Below are 16,245 nucleotides of genomic sequence, written 5' to 3' on the forward strand. Positions count from 1 at the left end.
ACATCCACATGTCCAAGATCACAAGTCCAGGACCCAAGTCCAACCAAGACCACACATCACATCCACATGTCCAATATCACAAGTCCAAGATCTCACCAGTGAAGGCCCAACCATTTGTAACGACCCAAGTCCAACCACTGATCCACAAGTTATTAATAGCAGTAGACTATTACATCCACATGTCCAAGATCACAAGTCCAAGATCTCACTAGTGAAGGCCTAGCCATTTGTAACGACCCAAGTCCAACCACTGATCCACAAGTTACTAGTAGTAGTAGATTTGGATTGTTATATATATAGGTCTTAACAAAAAATCCAACTAAGATCACACATCACATCCACATGTCCAAGATCACAAGTCCAGGACCCAAGTCCAACCAAGACCACATATCAAGACCACAAGTCTAGGATCTCACCAGTGAAGGCCCAGCCATTTATAACGACCTAAGTTTAACCACTGATCCACAAGTTACTAGTGTAGTAGATTTGGATTGTTATATAGGTCTTAACAATCACATTCACATCAGATGTGGGATGTTGGGTATCACAATCTCACCACTCAAATTCTTAATATCCTCATCAAGGTTGTGCATGCTCTGATACCATTTGTAATGACCTAACTTCAACCACTGGACTAGTAACTCTTTGGACCTAAACCACGTGACCTTCAAAAATTTAAACTCAAATTACTTGTAGTAGTAAACTTGAATTGTTATATAGATCTTAACAACCACATTCACATCAGATGTGGGATATTGGATATTATATTAGATATTTGTATTAATTCATATAAGACAAAATAAAAGGTCTTGAAAATCATCTATCAAAAACTCTCATATCTTAGACGACCACTCTGGTCAATAAAGACTATCAAAATCAAGATGGTAAGTAATTTCAATGTTTATCATAAAAAATAAATCTATATTTATGTCAATTTGCTTGTGGCTGCAAAAGAAAAGTGCACTAAATAGCGATGTGTGTTACACCATGAGTGTGGAAATTGGGGAGGGGATGGACCCTCATACCATTGACCCTTCACCCTTGACCCTGGCTGAATGTGCATTAGAAGGACACCAAATTGTGGCGACAAGGCCGTCAGATCACATCATGGTTCAGTGGTCCATTCCAGTAAATATCTTTTCCTTCCAAAAAAAATTTGTGATACGTAAGCGTAAAAGCTATGCAGTTATGGTACCAGAGCTTAACGTTATGGTGCATTTTGACCTTTGGGGTTAGGAAAGGGTTGCAGGCATCTTTGAAAAATAATTAATTTAAAGCATAGTATTAATTAAATTCTTTTATGTAGGAAGTGATAGTAGCTTAAGCTCTGTTGGAAGTGACACCCGAAAGATCCCCGAAGGACCACCGGTACTCTGTTTTTAATCAAGTGGTTGAGGATGAACAATGCTATCAATGGCGACCTGATTCGTCCCAATGTTTGCCATATGATTCCTGGTTATTATAATTGAAAAGGGCAGACTTTTGCTGACTATTATTCAAATGGTTCCCTCATTAAAATGTTTCTTTTCGCCACCACCCACCTTTCTTTATTACTAGTCCTTTGTCTTGTTATCATCGATATGGTATTTCAAAATACATCAAAATCACAATTTTTTATCTTAATTTTCAATCTCCGGCAAGCAGGTTTATATCCTGATGTCAATCAGGTGTGGTAACCTTATATTTGGTATATTTTTTTTCTTATTTTTCTTGCTAAATATGCAAGGAATTGTCAATTTTTTTTTTTGACAATGAAGAGTGTTGGTCCTTCGTTTGGAGCTCGGAAGGATCCTGGAGCACTCGTGGCTGTGAATGGAGGGTGGGGTTTGGTTGCTAAGGGGAACAAAGGGCATGAATAGTCGAGGCAGAAAAGCGTGCGACGTCGGCAATGATGTTATTGAAGGGGCCACTGGAGCCAACTCAAACACGTAAGTGAAGAACAAGTACTATACATCTTTGCTATTAGTCTCAAGGGTGTGTTGCTTCAGTGTAACATGGCTGAATCCAACAGCCAATTACAGGGTTTAGATTTCATAATTTGGTAATTCTTTCCACTCTCTGCTGGAAGATTATGGAGTTTGGTGTAGAACAAGGCAATCTAATTAAATACAAAAGCACTCCATTGCTTATTCCGAATTGCAAAACTTTGGACCTGAAACACCGTTGAAGCACCTCTGCATTGGCGGGCCTCGTTGTTGCTTTCATCTGCAAGTTATTGAAGGTGCAAACCCCATCCTAGATTTTGCTTGATTTCGATTTTCGACATCGTGGGCAAAGCAGGGCCTGAAAAGAAAGAATCTAAAAAGGGCAAAGGCCTTGTCCATTTGTCCATACGCAACAAATGCAAAGTTTCAAACTTCATCTCTCCAATGGCCCAAAGTGGCCACTACTTTTTATCAGCAATTGACCCTTCATCGTTTTAGCAGTTCCTAATCATCCTGTATGCTGCAAAATCTTTTAAGATGTCAAACAAAGCTGATATTTGCTTGGAATGAACAGCTTAGAGCCTTAAACTGGTGTACTGTTCCTAAATGTTCGATTTTGACTACTAACACATATTGTTACATAGAATATGTATATAATCTTAAATCATATTGAAAATAACGCAAAACAAGTGACAGAATTCACCCCTTAAGAGCTGGAATCCGTTTCTAATAACATCTTAGAGCTTCTCTTTCTGATAATACAAATTATGGACAGGTCTGAGGAGCAAAACGTGCTCGCGAAATTGAATATTGCCACGTTTTTCTGTGCAGTATCCGTTGGAGGATTTGACTTCCAGACAAGTCCAACATGGTGTCAATCCTGCTAATAATCCCGTTTGATTCCAAATCATTTGGTCTAAAACGACGAAGGGTTTTCCCTACGCTTTGAGAAGGACACATCTGGTTGGTCGGTTTCAACAACTTCGAGACGTGTCCTGTCGGATATTGCATCCACTTTGTGACAGACAAGTAACGTTAGCGACAAATGATTAAGAAAGAGATTATAAATTTACTTTCTAGCTTCTAGTGGTAACAGGATTCCCCTGGGGCGTTTCATTTCACTAGTTGAACTCACTCTCTGTCTCTCTAGTAATTATTGGTAAGCTTTTCGATCCAAATTAGGGTTTTCTTTGTTTTTTCTTTTAAACAACCTTAGGGTTCAAATCAGTGCTTTGTCAGCTGTTTGTTTGCTGTAGTGGGATTTGAAGTTGTGTTCCGTCTTTGTAATGTTACAGTTGATTTGCTTACTTAGATACAGTGAGGAAGTCTCAGTCTTCAGTTTGATCTTGATATAGAAATTGGAAAAAAATGGAATTTTTATTGATGGAATTCAATAATAAAGATAAATCAGCTGAAAATGAATAAAAAGATTGAATCTTGGTGTTAAAGATGTAATTTTGAGTTGATATACTTTGTTGGCTTTATGAAGGGTTACAGAGCAATCGGATTTGTTGAAAACATGGCTGAGGGTTCAGCTGCAGTTCCCAGTACTGAGTTGTTGGAGTGGCCAAAGAAAGATAAGCGTCGGTTCCTTCATGCTGTGTACCGTGTTGGTGATCTCGATCGTACCATCAAGTATGCTTCTCTAGAACTTGGGAGTGTTCTTACATTTTTTCAGTACTTTCTTTTCTTTTGATTCTTGGAATGGATGTCCTTATTTTGTGGTATAAATTTGTGTTCAGGTTTTACACTGAGTGTTTTGGGATGAAGCTGTTGAGGAAAAGAGACATTCCTGAAGAGAAATACTCCAATGCCTTTCTTGGGTTTGGCCCAGAGGAGTCTCATTTCGTTGTGGAGTTAACATATAGTATGATTCCTGCTATCTTTGTTCCTTTATATGGAAATATTCTCTGCAAAGGCCTTTTTGTACATCCTTGTCCTGATTCCTTTTTATGCAAAATTATGTAGATCTGCTAGGTCTATTGCAGCATAGCTCACTATGGTTAATCTAAAGTGGGTACTTTTAAGGCTATAGTATGTAATGTTGAACTTGTGTTTCTTTCAATAACTAAGCTTGTTGCTCCTTTCATTTGGGTGGTGGTGGTCAAGGAATTTACTGATGGCGAAAGAGGGCTTTTAATTTTAGTTCTTTACTTTGTGATTATTAATTCGTTTGTAGTTCTCTTGAACTTCGATGATCTCTAAGAACTTTTTCTTTCTTTACAGATTATGGAGTAACTTCATATGATATTGGAACTGGATTTGGGCATTTTGCAATTGCAACTGCTGATGTAAGTTCTGTACTTTTGGAATACTTCAAGCAAAGGATTTGTTGCAATGCTGAAATGTGTTTCACTTCGAATTTTTAGGTTTACAAAATGGTTGAAGACATCCGTGCCAAGGGTGGCAATGTTACTAGAGAGGCTGGTCCAGTCAAAGGTGGATCTACTGTCATTGCTTTTGTGAAGGATCCTGATGGTTACATTTTTGAGCTCATCCAAAGAGCTTCTACTCCCGAGCCACTCTGTCAAGTAATGCTTCGTGTTGGGGATTTAAATCGCTCTGTCAAATTCTATGAACAGGTAGTGCAATACAAAATAACCTTTTGCTTGGATTTTGTACCACCGATTAAACTTATTTTTTGATTTCAAAGCTAAATCGTTGTGCTTTAACTTATTGGAAGATAGTCATAAACTCTATGGAGGCTTTGGGCCTAATGATTGCTTGCTATCATTGCTCTCCAATGATTCTCTTTTATGACTTTGTTGCCCAAAAGGGTTGAGAAAAAAACTTGATGAGTTAGTAATTTCACTGCTTTTCATCGTTTATTTCTTTGCAGGCCCTGGGGATGAAGCTAGTAAAGAAGGTTGATAGGCCAGAATACAAGGTAAAGTGTGTCCTATGTGGAATTTTTTATTTAGTTTACTTAGCTGGAGATATGAAAGTTATCCTTTAGCAATGAAAAAAGCCTACTAAATCCTCTCTCGACAGTACTCCATGGCCATGATGGGTTATGCAGAAGAACATGAGACTACTGTTCTTGAGTTGACTTACAATTATGGAGTGACTGAATATACCAAGGGAAATGCATATGCACAGGTCAGTTTTAGACTCACTTTCTGCTTAGCTATCCTTGGAACAAAAGTCTCTGTGCTGCTTCCATTGCCCTGTTTTTATTGATTATTGTCTCCATTCCAGGTTGCCATTAGTACTGATGATGTATACAAAAGTGGTGAGGTTGTGGAACATGTTATACAAGAGCTTGGCGGAAAGGTTACACGAAAACCTGGGCCAATTCCCGGAATTAACACCAAAATCACCTCTTTCCTAGATCCTGATGGCTGGAAAACAGTAAGTTTTTGTTGTGCTGCCAACTTTATCATCTCTATCATTTGCATGAGCATTAGAGTTCGAATGTTCTTATAAGTGTTCTGATTATAGTTTTTACCTTGACAAAGCTCACGATATGATTCTGCTCCGTGCCTGCAGGTCCTGGTTGACAATGAAGACTTTCTGAAAGAACTCCACTAGGCAGAGCGATCGAATGGCAACGAAGGCTCCATAGTCCTGCTACTATGTGAATAAATTAGTATGTAGTGGAATAAGCCAGCAATATGTATGTCTGCTTAAGTATGGTTGTTGCTATGTAACTTTTAACAATGTTCCACTCCGATATGGTCTGGATCTAGTATGTTACATAACTATCAGTAGGTTTTGGAGACTGATTTTTGCTTTAAAATAGTCAAGACTGGTTGTCGGCCTGAATGCCCCTACTAAGGTAGTCTCCAGACTTTGTTCTTCTACCTTGAAGTTATCGGAAAAACTGGAAAACAATAAAGTTCGGATGAACAAATGAGGCACCTCAGTCCGCAGAATCCATCTCCTGCATCGAGCATTTCTCCATGGCTAAAAGCTAAGATAAGGCTTAGCTTTGCATTATGGGTGAGTTGAATAACATAATTGAGAAACAATCATTGTAAAAACAAAGGCCAAACTTGATTTGCAACAGTTAAATGCTAACAGAGAGATGAAAGAACGTTTCTTTTATTTCTTTAAATTAAGATAAAAGAGATAATTGTTCCATGAAAACGAGGGAATGCCCTCAAGAGGGAAATATACCCCATCGTTATGACATTGAATTGTTTTTCTTCATTGAAATATCACAACACTCCTTTCAGGAGGATGTAAAGAATTATGAGGTTAAACAGAAAAGAAGAAAGAGGGAGTAGTAGGTCATGTTGAAGAAGCTTTCGAACTGATCAGTAGGCCTTCAACATACTCCAGGAATCTCTCCATCTTCAAATGTATAAAGACTAGACTTGTAAAGATCATGTGGGTTGGCTAATAGAGAAGGAAAGAGGGAGTAGTAGGTCATGTTGAGGAAGCTTCCGAATTGATCGGTTGGCCTTCAACATACTCCAGGAATCTCTCCATCTTCAAATGTATCAAGACTAGACTCGTATATACAGATCATGTGGGTTGAACCGTCTCCATCTGAAGGTGTGACGGACCAACATGGTCTTCGTTGAAGAAGTATCCATCTAGACAGTCGTATCCATCGGATAGGAACCAAGGACACGGAGAAATGTTGCACATTCCTGGTAAAAAGAACATGGATCCCAAGGACTTCAGGAATTTAGGCAAAGAAAGGAGGACTTTTTGGGGGAAACAAATATGATCATTACAAGTTGAAGACATGGTTAAGGAGTTTGAGAGGACTGACCTCTAAATTTGCCAATGCACTTTGGGCACGCTGTTCTGCCATAGAAGCTTCAAAGTCGATATAGAAAAGATAGTCGAAGTACCTGCCACCAGACATAGCTCAGATTAATAGCATAAATTTAACTTATTTATTACTCGTGATAATGTCTACGTCAAAAATAGTGTATTGTGCTTGGTTTATACTTTCATATTTATTACGCAGACCTTGAAAAATATTGCATCAATAAGATCTATCGCCCATCAATATGCATATTAATTCTGGAATTACCAAGATCCAATTTACAGTAGCAGATCTCAACAAATACGACACTTACTTGGCAGTCCCTTTGTCAGAATCATCGACTCTTAGAGGATGCATTTTTAGTGGTCGACTCTCTATCTGAAAATTGCTCCAAGAGGTCAGATAACAATCAGAATCTTCTGACATTATGATAAGCCAAAGACCGAACACTTTGTTATATTTACCTTTGACAAATTGATACCCCTTAGAGTAAACGCAGCCAAAGCTTTGAATAGCATGCCAGGACCTTCTTCTAGACTAAAAACAATGCTCGTCTGGAAACATTATCAACAAAAATGAGATATTAATCCATCAAATAAAACAAATGTGACTAAGTTCAAGGAGTTATACCTTATAAGGCTTGTCAGTTTTTGGAATTATGGGTTCCCTTGCAAGTACCAAAAACCTGGTAATGTTATGCTCCTCGTCCTGATGCATGAGGTGAAGTAAATCAAATCAAATTGACTTTTCCAGTAATCAATATTCAAGGCAACAAAAATCTTTCCAGATAAAAACCAAAACAAAAGAGGAATGCTATATCATACACAAGCCTCGGACAAAGCAGTGATAATTTAAGAACATTGACTGAATAAGTTTTGATACATAGACTGAAGTGTCTGAGAAAGAAATCAGAGTAGCCAGAGTGACCACCATAGTTGTTGTTCAAAACACAAGTTGGATACCCATCAATCCAACTTCCCACCACCCAACCAGAATGGTGATAATGACTGCAAAGAGAAATTGAAAAAGATATTGCAGAAATGGTGCCTGCATGCCCTTTCTCAACCTAGGCATGTAAAACAGGAAGGTTATACTACTAAAATACTTTAAACTCCCAGGCCGTATAACTGCATAATTTTGTACAATCTAAGCCTATGATATCAAAATCATTACAAAGCCAGAATTCTTCTTTTTCAAGGAATCTACGTGGCACCAATGAGGCATAAAAACACTGAAGTTTAACCTGGATTTTTCTAGCAAGAATGTGAAGCCCATATATTTCTGCTGCTCGAGCACTTGCTATTGCGCCAACATTCCTTGCACCAGTTAAGACAGCAATCTGTTCCAGCATCTTAGAATGAAAAACATCAGGAAAAACAGAAGAAGAGGAAATGTCCAAAATATGACTTACGAGGAAATCGTATTAGCACAAGAAGATCTCCAAAAGTACCTGAGCAGCTGAGGCACAATCATCAGAATTAATTCTAATAAAGCCCATGTTGCTAAGTGTCATCTCACATTGAGCAAATGCCTGAAAATAATAATATCGTTAGGATTCAAGAATCTGACGTGATGGTGTGCACTGCAAACCAGCCATATCTTGAAGTTTGCATGTTTCCTAAAGCAAATTCGTAGGTGATCTACTATATATTACTAGTATGTCCCAAAACATCAGGTAACTTCCAGAACAAACATGAAACTAAAACAATATGGAAGTATGAACATGTTTAACCTGGGGATGGCCTAAAACACGATCCATTTCCTCCATTCTGACGCCAGGCAATGCCAAGAGGCAGTGATTAATAGCCAAATGCACCTCCCTTACTATGTGTAACCTATGCTGGAGGAGTAAGTCATAATTACGGTGGATGCTACCACCTATAGAATTCTCGATGGGGAGAACTGCTTTTCCCACTAACCAAAGTTCAACTGCCTGTTAAGAGAATGAAACTGTATAATGTAACATTTCGGCATAGGTTCATGCACTAAGAAAATACCAATAAAATATTTATCATCAGAACCTTGAATGCCTTTTCATATTTCTCACAGGGTACAGTTTCACAATTAGGGTATGCTTTAAGGGCAGCAGCCTCACCATATGCACCTGGCATTCCCTGAAATTGGTAATAGCCAATATAAGTATAGCAAGAAACACATTAATGTTTAGTAGACTAATGAAAAAGTTTCAGACCTTATAAGCAACCCGAATATTTGAACCATCATCATCATATGTAGATAGATCCGTTGTGGACAGGGGTTCTGCAAAACAGTTATATATTCAATCTTGGAAACTGTATCAACAAAAACCATGTACGGTCCTAGTTATTAAAAGATAACAAACAACACCCTATGAAAGAATAATACAAGAAATTGGAAATAAATTTATAGTGCACGCTGACAATCAATGAATTTTTCTCTTGCTTAATAGCACACTCATATATACCTTTGAATATTAAATCAAATCTTTGCAACTCAAGAAAATAACTAGATTCATACTCCAAACCAATGAATATAAGTATTATAATCTGAGACCAATCTAATAACTGAAAAGGCAGATATTTGTTGCCTACAACTATGAATTAATCCATTCTCCAACCATGTAAAAGTAATATTGTTTTATTTGTACACATGCAGAAAGTGTCCATTTGGGAGCCGTTCAAGCCTAGAACACCTCAAATTCATGCAAGTGAGAGTGCCATCTCACTGGATTGGCATTATGCATGAGACTCAAAAGTTCCCAAAAAGAAAATTCCAAGCCATACCCATACGTGTGTTCTCGTAAAAGGTAAGAGATGCCTGATTCAGCATAAATTATTACACGAAGCTTCAAAATAACGTAACTAGAGATCATAAGCATCCAAAGCCAGCAACAAACTCAACCTTAACTTATTGGCAACAACTCTCAGTTGGGATTTATTTTCCTGCTAGAGCAATAGTTCCAAGGGATCCAAGAGTCCAAAACAATGCTTCCATGCAGGAAACAATAGAGAACCATCTTCTAACTTTTCATACCTACGTATCCTCGAAGCACATTCAAACAACTGACATTTGATATAATTGACCTCATAATTGGCATTCTACATATCATATAAAACATGATTCATCCTAACGCATGTTCCAATTATCAGCCATTACAGGGATTGCAGATAAGAGTGGCTGCTTTTAAGGAACAAACTCATTGAAATAGAACCTTGCATTAAAATTACCAACAAATAGCTATAAACATTAGAGCCAGTGAATTGGATTAATCTACGTTGCCCTCCAACATATTTTCTGTATCATTTTCAACCTAAGTGCAATATTTGCATCCAAATTGAAAAAAGAAAAGGAAAATTTGTTTTCCTCTACAATTCAACTAATGCTAATTTACAGAACAGAGCATAGCTATCATCACATTTAAAACTCAGAGAACAATAGCGCAATACAACAGATTAAAACCAATCCAAAGTACTATAACCGAGTTTACTTACTAGGAAGAAGACTCAAGTCCTTGTGAAACTCCTTGGACTCAGTGTCCTGAGCTTGATCAGTTTTCCCAGTCTGAAATGTCTCGACTTCAGTACCGTAAGGCTTACCTTCAATAGCAGAGCTAGCTCTAGGTGCGGAAAAACCCAAAGCACAGCATTTCCATTTGGGAGGCCTCACCTCCAACACAATCCTACTTCGGGTGGACCCCAAATCTGGTGTCCCCAGATGAGAGTGAGGCATTCGAGAACAAACCCAGTTTGGAGCACACTTCAAAGCCATTAGAAACACCAACAAGGAACCAGTCTGAAACCAACTAACACACGATGAAAACACAGTTACGGAAACAAAGAAACAAAGTTTGGTGGTGGTGGTGTTGGTGAAACACAGAAAGACAACGTCGAAGGCGGTGAATGAGAAATGCCGGCTAAGAAGTATGGACCCCACGACACGAACACACTCAAAAGAGACACAGATTTCCCCCACTGTGTGTTTCAAACGTAAGCCATGTAGTTCTCTTCCCAAAAGACACCGGCTTTTTCCTTCTCCTACGACTAGCTAAAGAGGGAGGGAAAGCACAGGTAGGTGGAACAGCAAAGTTAGCTAACACGTTTCCTTAAATTCGAGAGTGTTTAACGACAAACGAAGAAAATCCGAGCCTTGTGCTATCAATTGGAAACTTTGTCTCTTCTCTGTCTTCCATGGCTGCTGCTTCAACTGGTATTTATACACACGAATACGATGCGTAATGAGGGAGTGGTTTTGGAAACTAAGTGGACCCACGTTTGCCTTCCAAATTCTGATAGCAAATCCTCACCTGCTCAACCCATTTGGATAAACTTTCCATAAAAATAAAAAAAAACATGATTTTTCTGTTTTATTAGGTAATTTTGGAAAATAATTTATTTTAGGTAACATTATTTTGGTTGTAAATCATTATATATAATCATCTCTGCTAGTTCGTGTAATTTTTTTAAAAATTTTAACATAAATTAATTAAAATTATAAAAAATTATATTTTCATAATTATATAAATTTTTATGTATATATTTTAACTGTAATAACGATATCTATTAATTTGAATTTAACTTACTTTTTCTCGAATATTTAAAGTAACATTCTTTTAAGATTATAAATTATAACATATCCTAACGGTAATAACGATTTTATTTATTCGAATTGAAGTGATTTTTTTTGGAAGATATTAAATAAGTTCACATTAAAAGATTGTAAATTATGAAGTGTTTATTCATACTATTGGATAAAGTTACCATATAAATGAAAAAACATAACTTATATATTTTTAAGTAACATTCTTTAAGATTATAAATCATTATATAATGGTTTAACTATTACAATACATATGATAAGATAATTATTACTATTATTATATTAACGCATTTCATGTACATATGGGCGTGGTCAAGCTTTGTTAGAGGTAAGCCAGCATCATTCCAGTTACTATGACTTTGTCAATCAACATAACAATAAGGTACACTGCCCGGTACAAGTACGGGGCTTTTCCTTGGCTGTAAACAAAGTAGCAATGATTCACAATCTGATCATTTATGTATGAGAGTTGCTGAAAATGACAGGGGAGCCTATTAGAATTGGAGGTGTTCCATTGATCATGGATGGTGATGGAGCTGGTGGATATATAGAAACCAAAGGGAAGTTGGTGTGGGGATGACAACGCCAAACCATTTTCAAGTACCCCTACTGATGACTGATGACTGGACTGGTCCTTTTTCTTACTTGTTCCAAAGTTTGAGTTTCTTTCTCCTGTCAGCCAAAAGCCTGGTTCTCATAAAATTCACTGATGGAGGTAAATGATCTAGGTGAAAAGGGCAGGCAAATTAAACTCTGTGCCACGGAGGTACAAGTTTGTCATCACAGTAGTAAATGAAGATGAGGTGACATCCTCTTACCAGTTACATTGCATCTAAGAAAAGAGAGAGAGAGACAATCTTCAGAAGTCAATCACGTTTTCCATTTCTTGGACCATATACTTGATTTCAGCAAAGCTAGGAATACTTCTAGTGTTGGACTTGTCTAGTTGACTGACAGATAAAGCACATACAGTACAATCTTGTTGAAGAAAAGTCAATTAAAAGACGGTAAAAGAGAGGAAAACCAGCAAGCCTCCTGGCCTTTCTTCATTGAATTATACCCCAAAAATGTTGTTTGGTGGATGGTGCCTGATCAACTACTACTCTCTGTAATATAATTTCTCTTGTTAAACTGTACATTATAGGAAACACTAGTGTCCCCTTCTTTGATTTTTCCAAACTGCATAAAATAGGGAAAGAACCCTATTTTTACTTCTGTTTTCTTTTTTTCATTTTAAAAAGAAGTTTGATTACACAATCTGTAAAGTAAAATAACTGTACGACCTCGACCAATTCAAAATTCAGTTTGAAGTCAAAAGGGCACCAACCATTACCAAGACAGGACATGGTTATGGTGTTTGGTTTTGGTTTGGAGGACTGTCTCTTTGGTTTTGTTGGGCCTAGACCTGTTGTTACAGATTGCATCTCCCACCATGCTAGTAAGCCCAGCCATGTACACAAGAAAACAAAAGGAAAAGCGAAAAGTGCTGTTATAAGTTTTAAGCTATACATGCATGCAATTACCTAAGTTCAACTGAAGAAGACACTGAACAGTAGAGCATGATCAATGCAGCAGAGCTAGACAGCCGTTAAGTATGTTCGTATATTAGGATATATATTTTCAAAATAAAAAGTTATGTTATATAGTGAAAAATTATGTTAGTTCAAAGATTATGTCACAAGGAATTATATAATGCAATTATTGGATTGTAGGGGAATTTTCAATTTGAATAATTATGTTTTTTGGTAAAGTAAAAGTATCTATGATATTTTCTTAATTTCTTCTTTAGAAATGCTTCCATTGCCCTTTTTAGTGACTATTGTCTCCACTTCCAGGTTGCTATTAGTACTGATGATGTACACAAAAGGGGTGAGACTCTCGAACATGTTATACAAGAGCTTGGGGGAAAGGCTACTCGAAAGCCAGGGCCAATTCCGGGAATCAAGGCCAAAATCACCTCTCTCCTAGATCCTGATGGCTGGAAAACAGTAAGTTTTTGCTGTGCTGCCAACTTTACCATCTCTATCATTTGCATGAGCATTTTTAAGTTCGTAATGTTCTTGTAAGTGTTCTGATAATAGTTTTTATGTCGAGCAAGGTCATGATACGATTCTGGTTCGTGTCTGCAGGTCCTGATCGACAATGAAGACTTTCTGAAGGAACTCAAGTAGATAGAGTGATCGAATGGCAGAAAAGGCTCCCTAGTCCTGCTACTATATGAATAAATTAGAATGTAGCGGAATAAGCCAGCAATGTGTATGCCTGCTAAAATATGGTTGTTGCTATGCAACTTAAACAATGTTCCACTCCCATCTGGTCTGGATCTAGTATGTTACATAACTATCAGTAGGTTATGGAGACTGTTTTTTGCTTTAAAATAGTCAGACTGATGTTGTTGGCTTGAATGCCCTTACCAATGCCCTTAGTTAGGACTGTGCGGCGGTTGGACCAGGCAACCTACCGCAACCGTCGGTTGTTCCAATTGGCCTCATCGACTGATTGGCTCGGTCGTTCTGGGCCACTCCCTTCCCCCCTAACAGATCAAAAAATCGGTGAAGTTTTTTTTTTGTTTAGAGACAAAATTACCCTTTACTCATTTTTGTCTAATTTCCCCCCACCCCGCGACCTAATTCCCCTCGCGAGTTCTCGACCTAATTCCCCCCCCCCTCCTGGTCGGAGGCCGCCCCCCCTCCCCCCCAACCTAATTCTACCCCCCTTCTTTCTTGTTTTTTGCCTTTCCTTGGCTTCCTCTCTCTCTAACCCGCTGAAGCAACCATTGATCTACCACTTTAAAAACTGACCGAACCGACCGAAATCGAGCCTCCAAAAAATTGACCAATACAGACATTACAATCTTATACGGTTTGGTCAGTTTTATTGTAGAAATTTTTGATCAATTTTTACCAAAAATCAAACCGAAACCGATAAAACCGACCGTGGCACACCCCTACCCATAGTCTCAAACTAGGGTAGTCTCCAGACTTTATTCTTCTACCTTGGAGTCAAAATGATAAAATTCCGATGAACTAATGAGGCACCTCAGTCCTCAGAATCCATCTCAAGCATCAAGCTTTCTCCATGGCTGCTAGGATATGGTTTAGTTTTGCATTTATGTGAGTTGCATAATATAATTGGAAAGCAGTCATTGTAAAAACAAAGGCCAACTTGATTTGCAACAGCTAAATGCTAACCGAAATATCACAACACTCCTTTCAGGAGGATTTAAAGAATTATGAGGCTAAACAGAGAAGAAGGAGAGAGGGAGTAGTTGGTCATGTTGAAGAAGCTTTCGAACTGATCAGTAGGCCTTCAACATACTCCAGGAATCTCTCCATCTTCAAATGTATCAAGACTAGACTTGTATGTACAGATCATGTGGGTTGGCCAAATAGAGAAGGAAAGAGGGAGTAGTAGGTCATGTTGAAGAAGCTTTCGAACTGATCCGTAGGCCTTCAACATACTCCAGGAATCTCTCCATCTTCAAATGTATCAAGGCTAGACTTGTGGGTTGAACTGTCTCCATCTGAAGGTTTGACAGACCAACATGTGACAACATGGACTTCATTGAAGGAGTATCCAACCAGACAGTTGTATCCATCGGATAGGAACCAAGGACACGGAGAAAAGTTGCATGTTCCTGGAAGAAAGAACATGGACCCCAAGGACTTCTGGAATTTAGACCAAGAAAAGAGGACTTTTGGGGGGAAAACAAATATGATCATTACAAGTTAAAGACATGGTTAAGAAGTTTGAGAGGACTGACCTTTAAATTTGCCAATGGATTTTGGGCGCGCTTTTCTGCCATAGAAGCTTCAAAGTCAATGTAGAAAAGATAGTCGAAGTACCCATCAGCAGACATCGATCAGATTAATAGCATAAATTTAACTACTTATTACTCGTGATAATCTCTCTGTCAAAAATAGTGTATTGTTCTTGGTTTATTCTTTCAAGTATATTACGCATACCTTCAAAAATATTGCATCAATAAGATCTACTGCCCATCAATATGCAAATTAATTCTGGAATTACCAAGATCCAATTTACAGTAGCTGATCTCAATAGATACGACACTTACTAGGTGGCCGCTTTGTCAGAATCGACTCTTAGATGCATTTTTGGTGGTCGTCTCTCTATCTGAAAATTGCTCAAAGAGGTAAGATAACAAATCAGAATCTCTGGACATTACGATATGTCGAAGACTGAACACTTTGTTATATCTACCTTTGACAAATTAATACCCATTTGAGTAAACACAGCCAATGCATTGAACAGCACGACGGGACCTTCTGCTAGACTAAAAACAATGCTTCAGGTCCTGGTGCATGAGACGAAGTAAATCAAAACAAATTGACTTTTCCAGAAATCAAAATTCAAGGTGACAAAAATCTTTCCAGGTAAAAACCAAAACAAAAGAGGAGTGCTATATTATACACAGCCTCGGACAAAGTAGTGACAATTTAAGAGCATTGACTGAAAAAGTTTTGATATATAGACTGAAGAGTCCGAGGAAGAAATCAAAGTAGCCAGAGTGAACACCATAGTGATTGTTCAAAGCACAAGTTGGATACCCATCAATCCAACCAGAATGGTGATAATGACGGCAAAGAGAAATTGAAAAACATAATGCGGAAAGGGTCCCAAAGCATCAGGTAACTTCCAGAACAAATGAGAAACTAAAACGATTTGGAAGTACGAACATGGTTGACCTGGGGATGGCCTAAAACACGAGCGCCAGTTCCTCCATTCTGACACCAGGCAATGCCAAGAGGCAGTGATTAACAACCAACCGCACCTCCTTTACCATGCGTAACCTATGCTGGAGGAGTAAGTTATAATTATGATGGATGCTACCACCTTTAGAATTCTCGATGGGGAGAACTGCTTTATCCACCATCCAAACTTCAAGTGCCTGTTAAAAGAATGAAACTGTATAACGTAAACATTTCTACATAGATTCATGCAATAAGAAAATACAACTAAAATATTTGTCATCAGAACCTTGAATGCCTTTTCATATTTCTC

The 16,245-nt window shown here is 38.0% G+C and overlaps 2 protein-coding genes and 1 pseudogene across 3 annotated transcripts in view; 1 reads left to right on the plus strand and 2 right to left on the minus strand.

Moving 5' to 3' along the window:
- Positions 1-2,941: 2,941 nt before the first annotated feature.
- GLX1 (glyoxalase/bleomycin resistance protein/dioxygenase superfamily protein) lies at positions 2,942-5,698 on the plus strand. The gene is made up of 9 exons (XM_021438376.2): positions 2,942-3,084; positions 3,415-3,560; positions 3,668-3,792; positions 4,152-4,216; positions 4,295-4,507; positions 4,765-4,812; positions 4,917-5,024; positions 5,124-5,276; positions 5,415-5,698. Exons 2-9 carry the CDS (start codon positions 3,445-3,447, stop codon positions 5,454-5,456), a joined length of 870 nt encoding a protein of 289 aa, XP_021294051.1. The 5' UTR covers positions 2,942-3,084; positions 3,415-3,444; the 3' UTR covers positions 5,457-5,698.
- Positions 5,699-5,831: 133 nt separating this feature from the next.
- Positions 5,832-10,755, minus strand: LOC110423938 (arogenate dehydratase/prephenate dehydratase 1, chloroplastic-like). The gene is made up of 11 exons (XM_021438375.2): positions 10,119-10,755; positions 8,840-8,907; positions 8,670-8,762; positions 8,381-8,581; positions 8,099-8,179; positions 7,892-7,987; positions 7,279-7,356; positions 7,113-7,202; positions 6,962-7,026; positions 6,649-6,730; positions 5,832-6,523 (listed from the first exon to the last, which is right to left on the minus strand). Exons 1-11 carry the CDS (start codon positions 10,393-10,395, stop codon positions 6,467-6,469), a joined length of 1,188 nt encoding a protein of 395 aa, XP_021294050.1. The 5' UTR covers positions 10,396-10,755; the 3' UTR covers positions 5,832-6,466.
- Positions 10,756-15,326: 4,571 nt separating this feature from the next.
- LOC110424290 (arogenate dehydratase/prephenate dehydratase 6, chloroplastic-like) overlaps positions 15,327-16,245 on the minus strand; it is a 1,203-nt pseudogene continuing 284 nt past the window's right edge. Inside the window, exons 2-4 of the transcript XR_016351763.1 lie at positions 16,222-16,245; positions 15,921-16,132; positions 15,327-15,538 (exon numbers count right to left, since the gene is read on the minus strand). The exon at positions 16,222-16,245 is cut by the window's right edge and continues 69 nt beyond it. The product of XR_016351763.1 is annotated as an arogenate dehydratase/prephenate dehydratase 6, chloroplastic-like (transcript). The remainder of the gene's footprint in view (positions 15,539-15,920; positions 16,133-16,221) is intronic.

The sequence above is a fragment of the Theobroma umbraticum genome, unplaced genomic scaffold (genome assembly GCF_002168275.2).
Source record: "Theobroma umbraticum cultivar Fairchild unplaced genomic scaffold, ASM216827v3 scaffold_204.0, whole genome shotgun sequence".
Classification (NCBI taxonomy): Eukaryota; Viridiplantae; Streptophyta; class Magnoliopsida; order Malvales; family Malvaceae; genus Theobroma; species Theobroma umbraticum.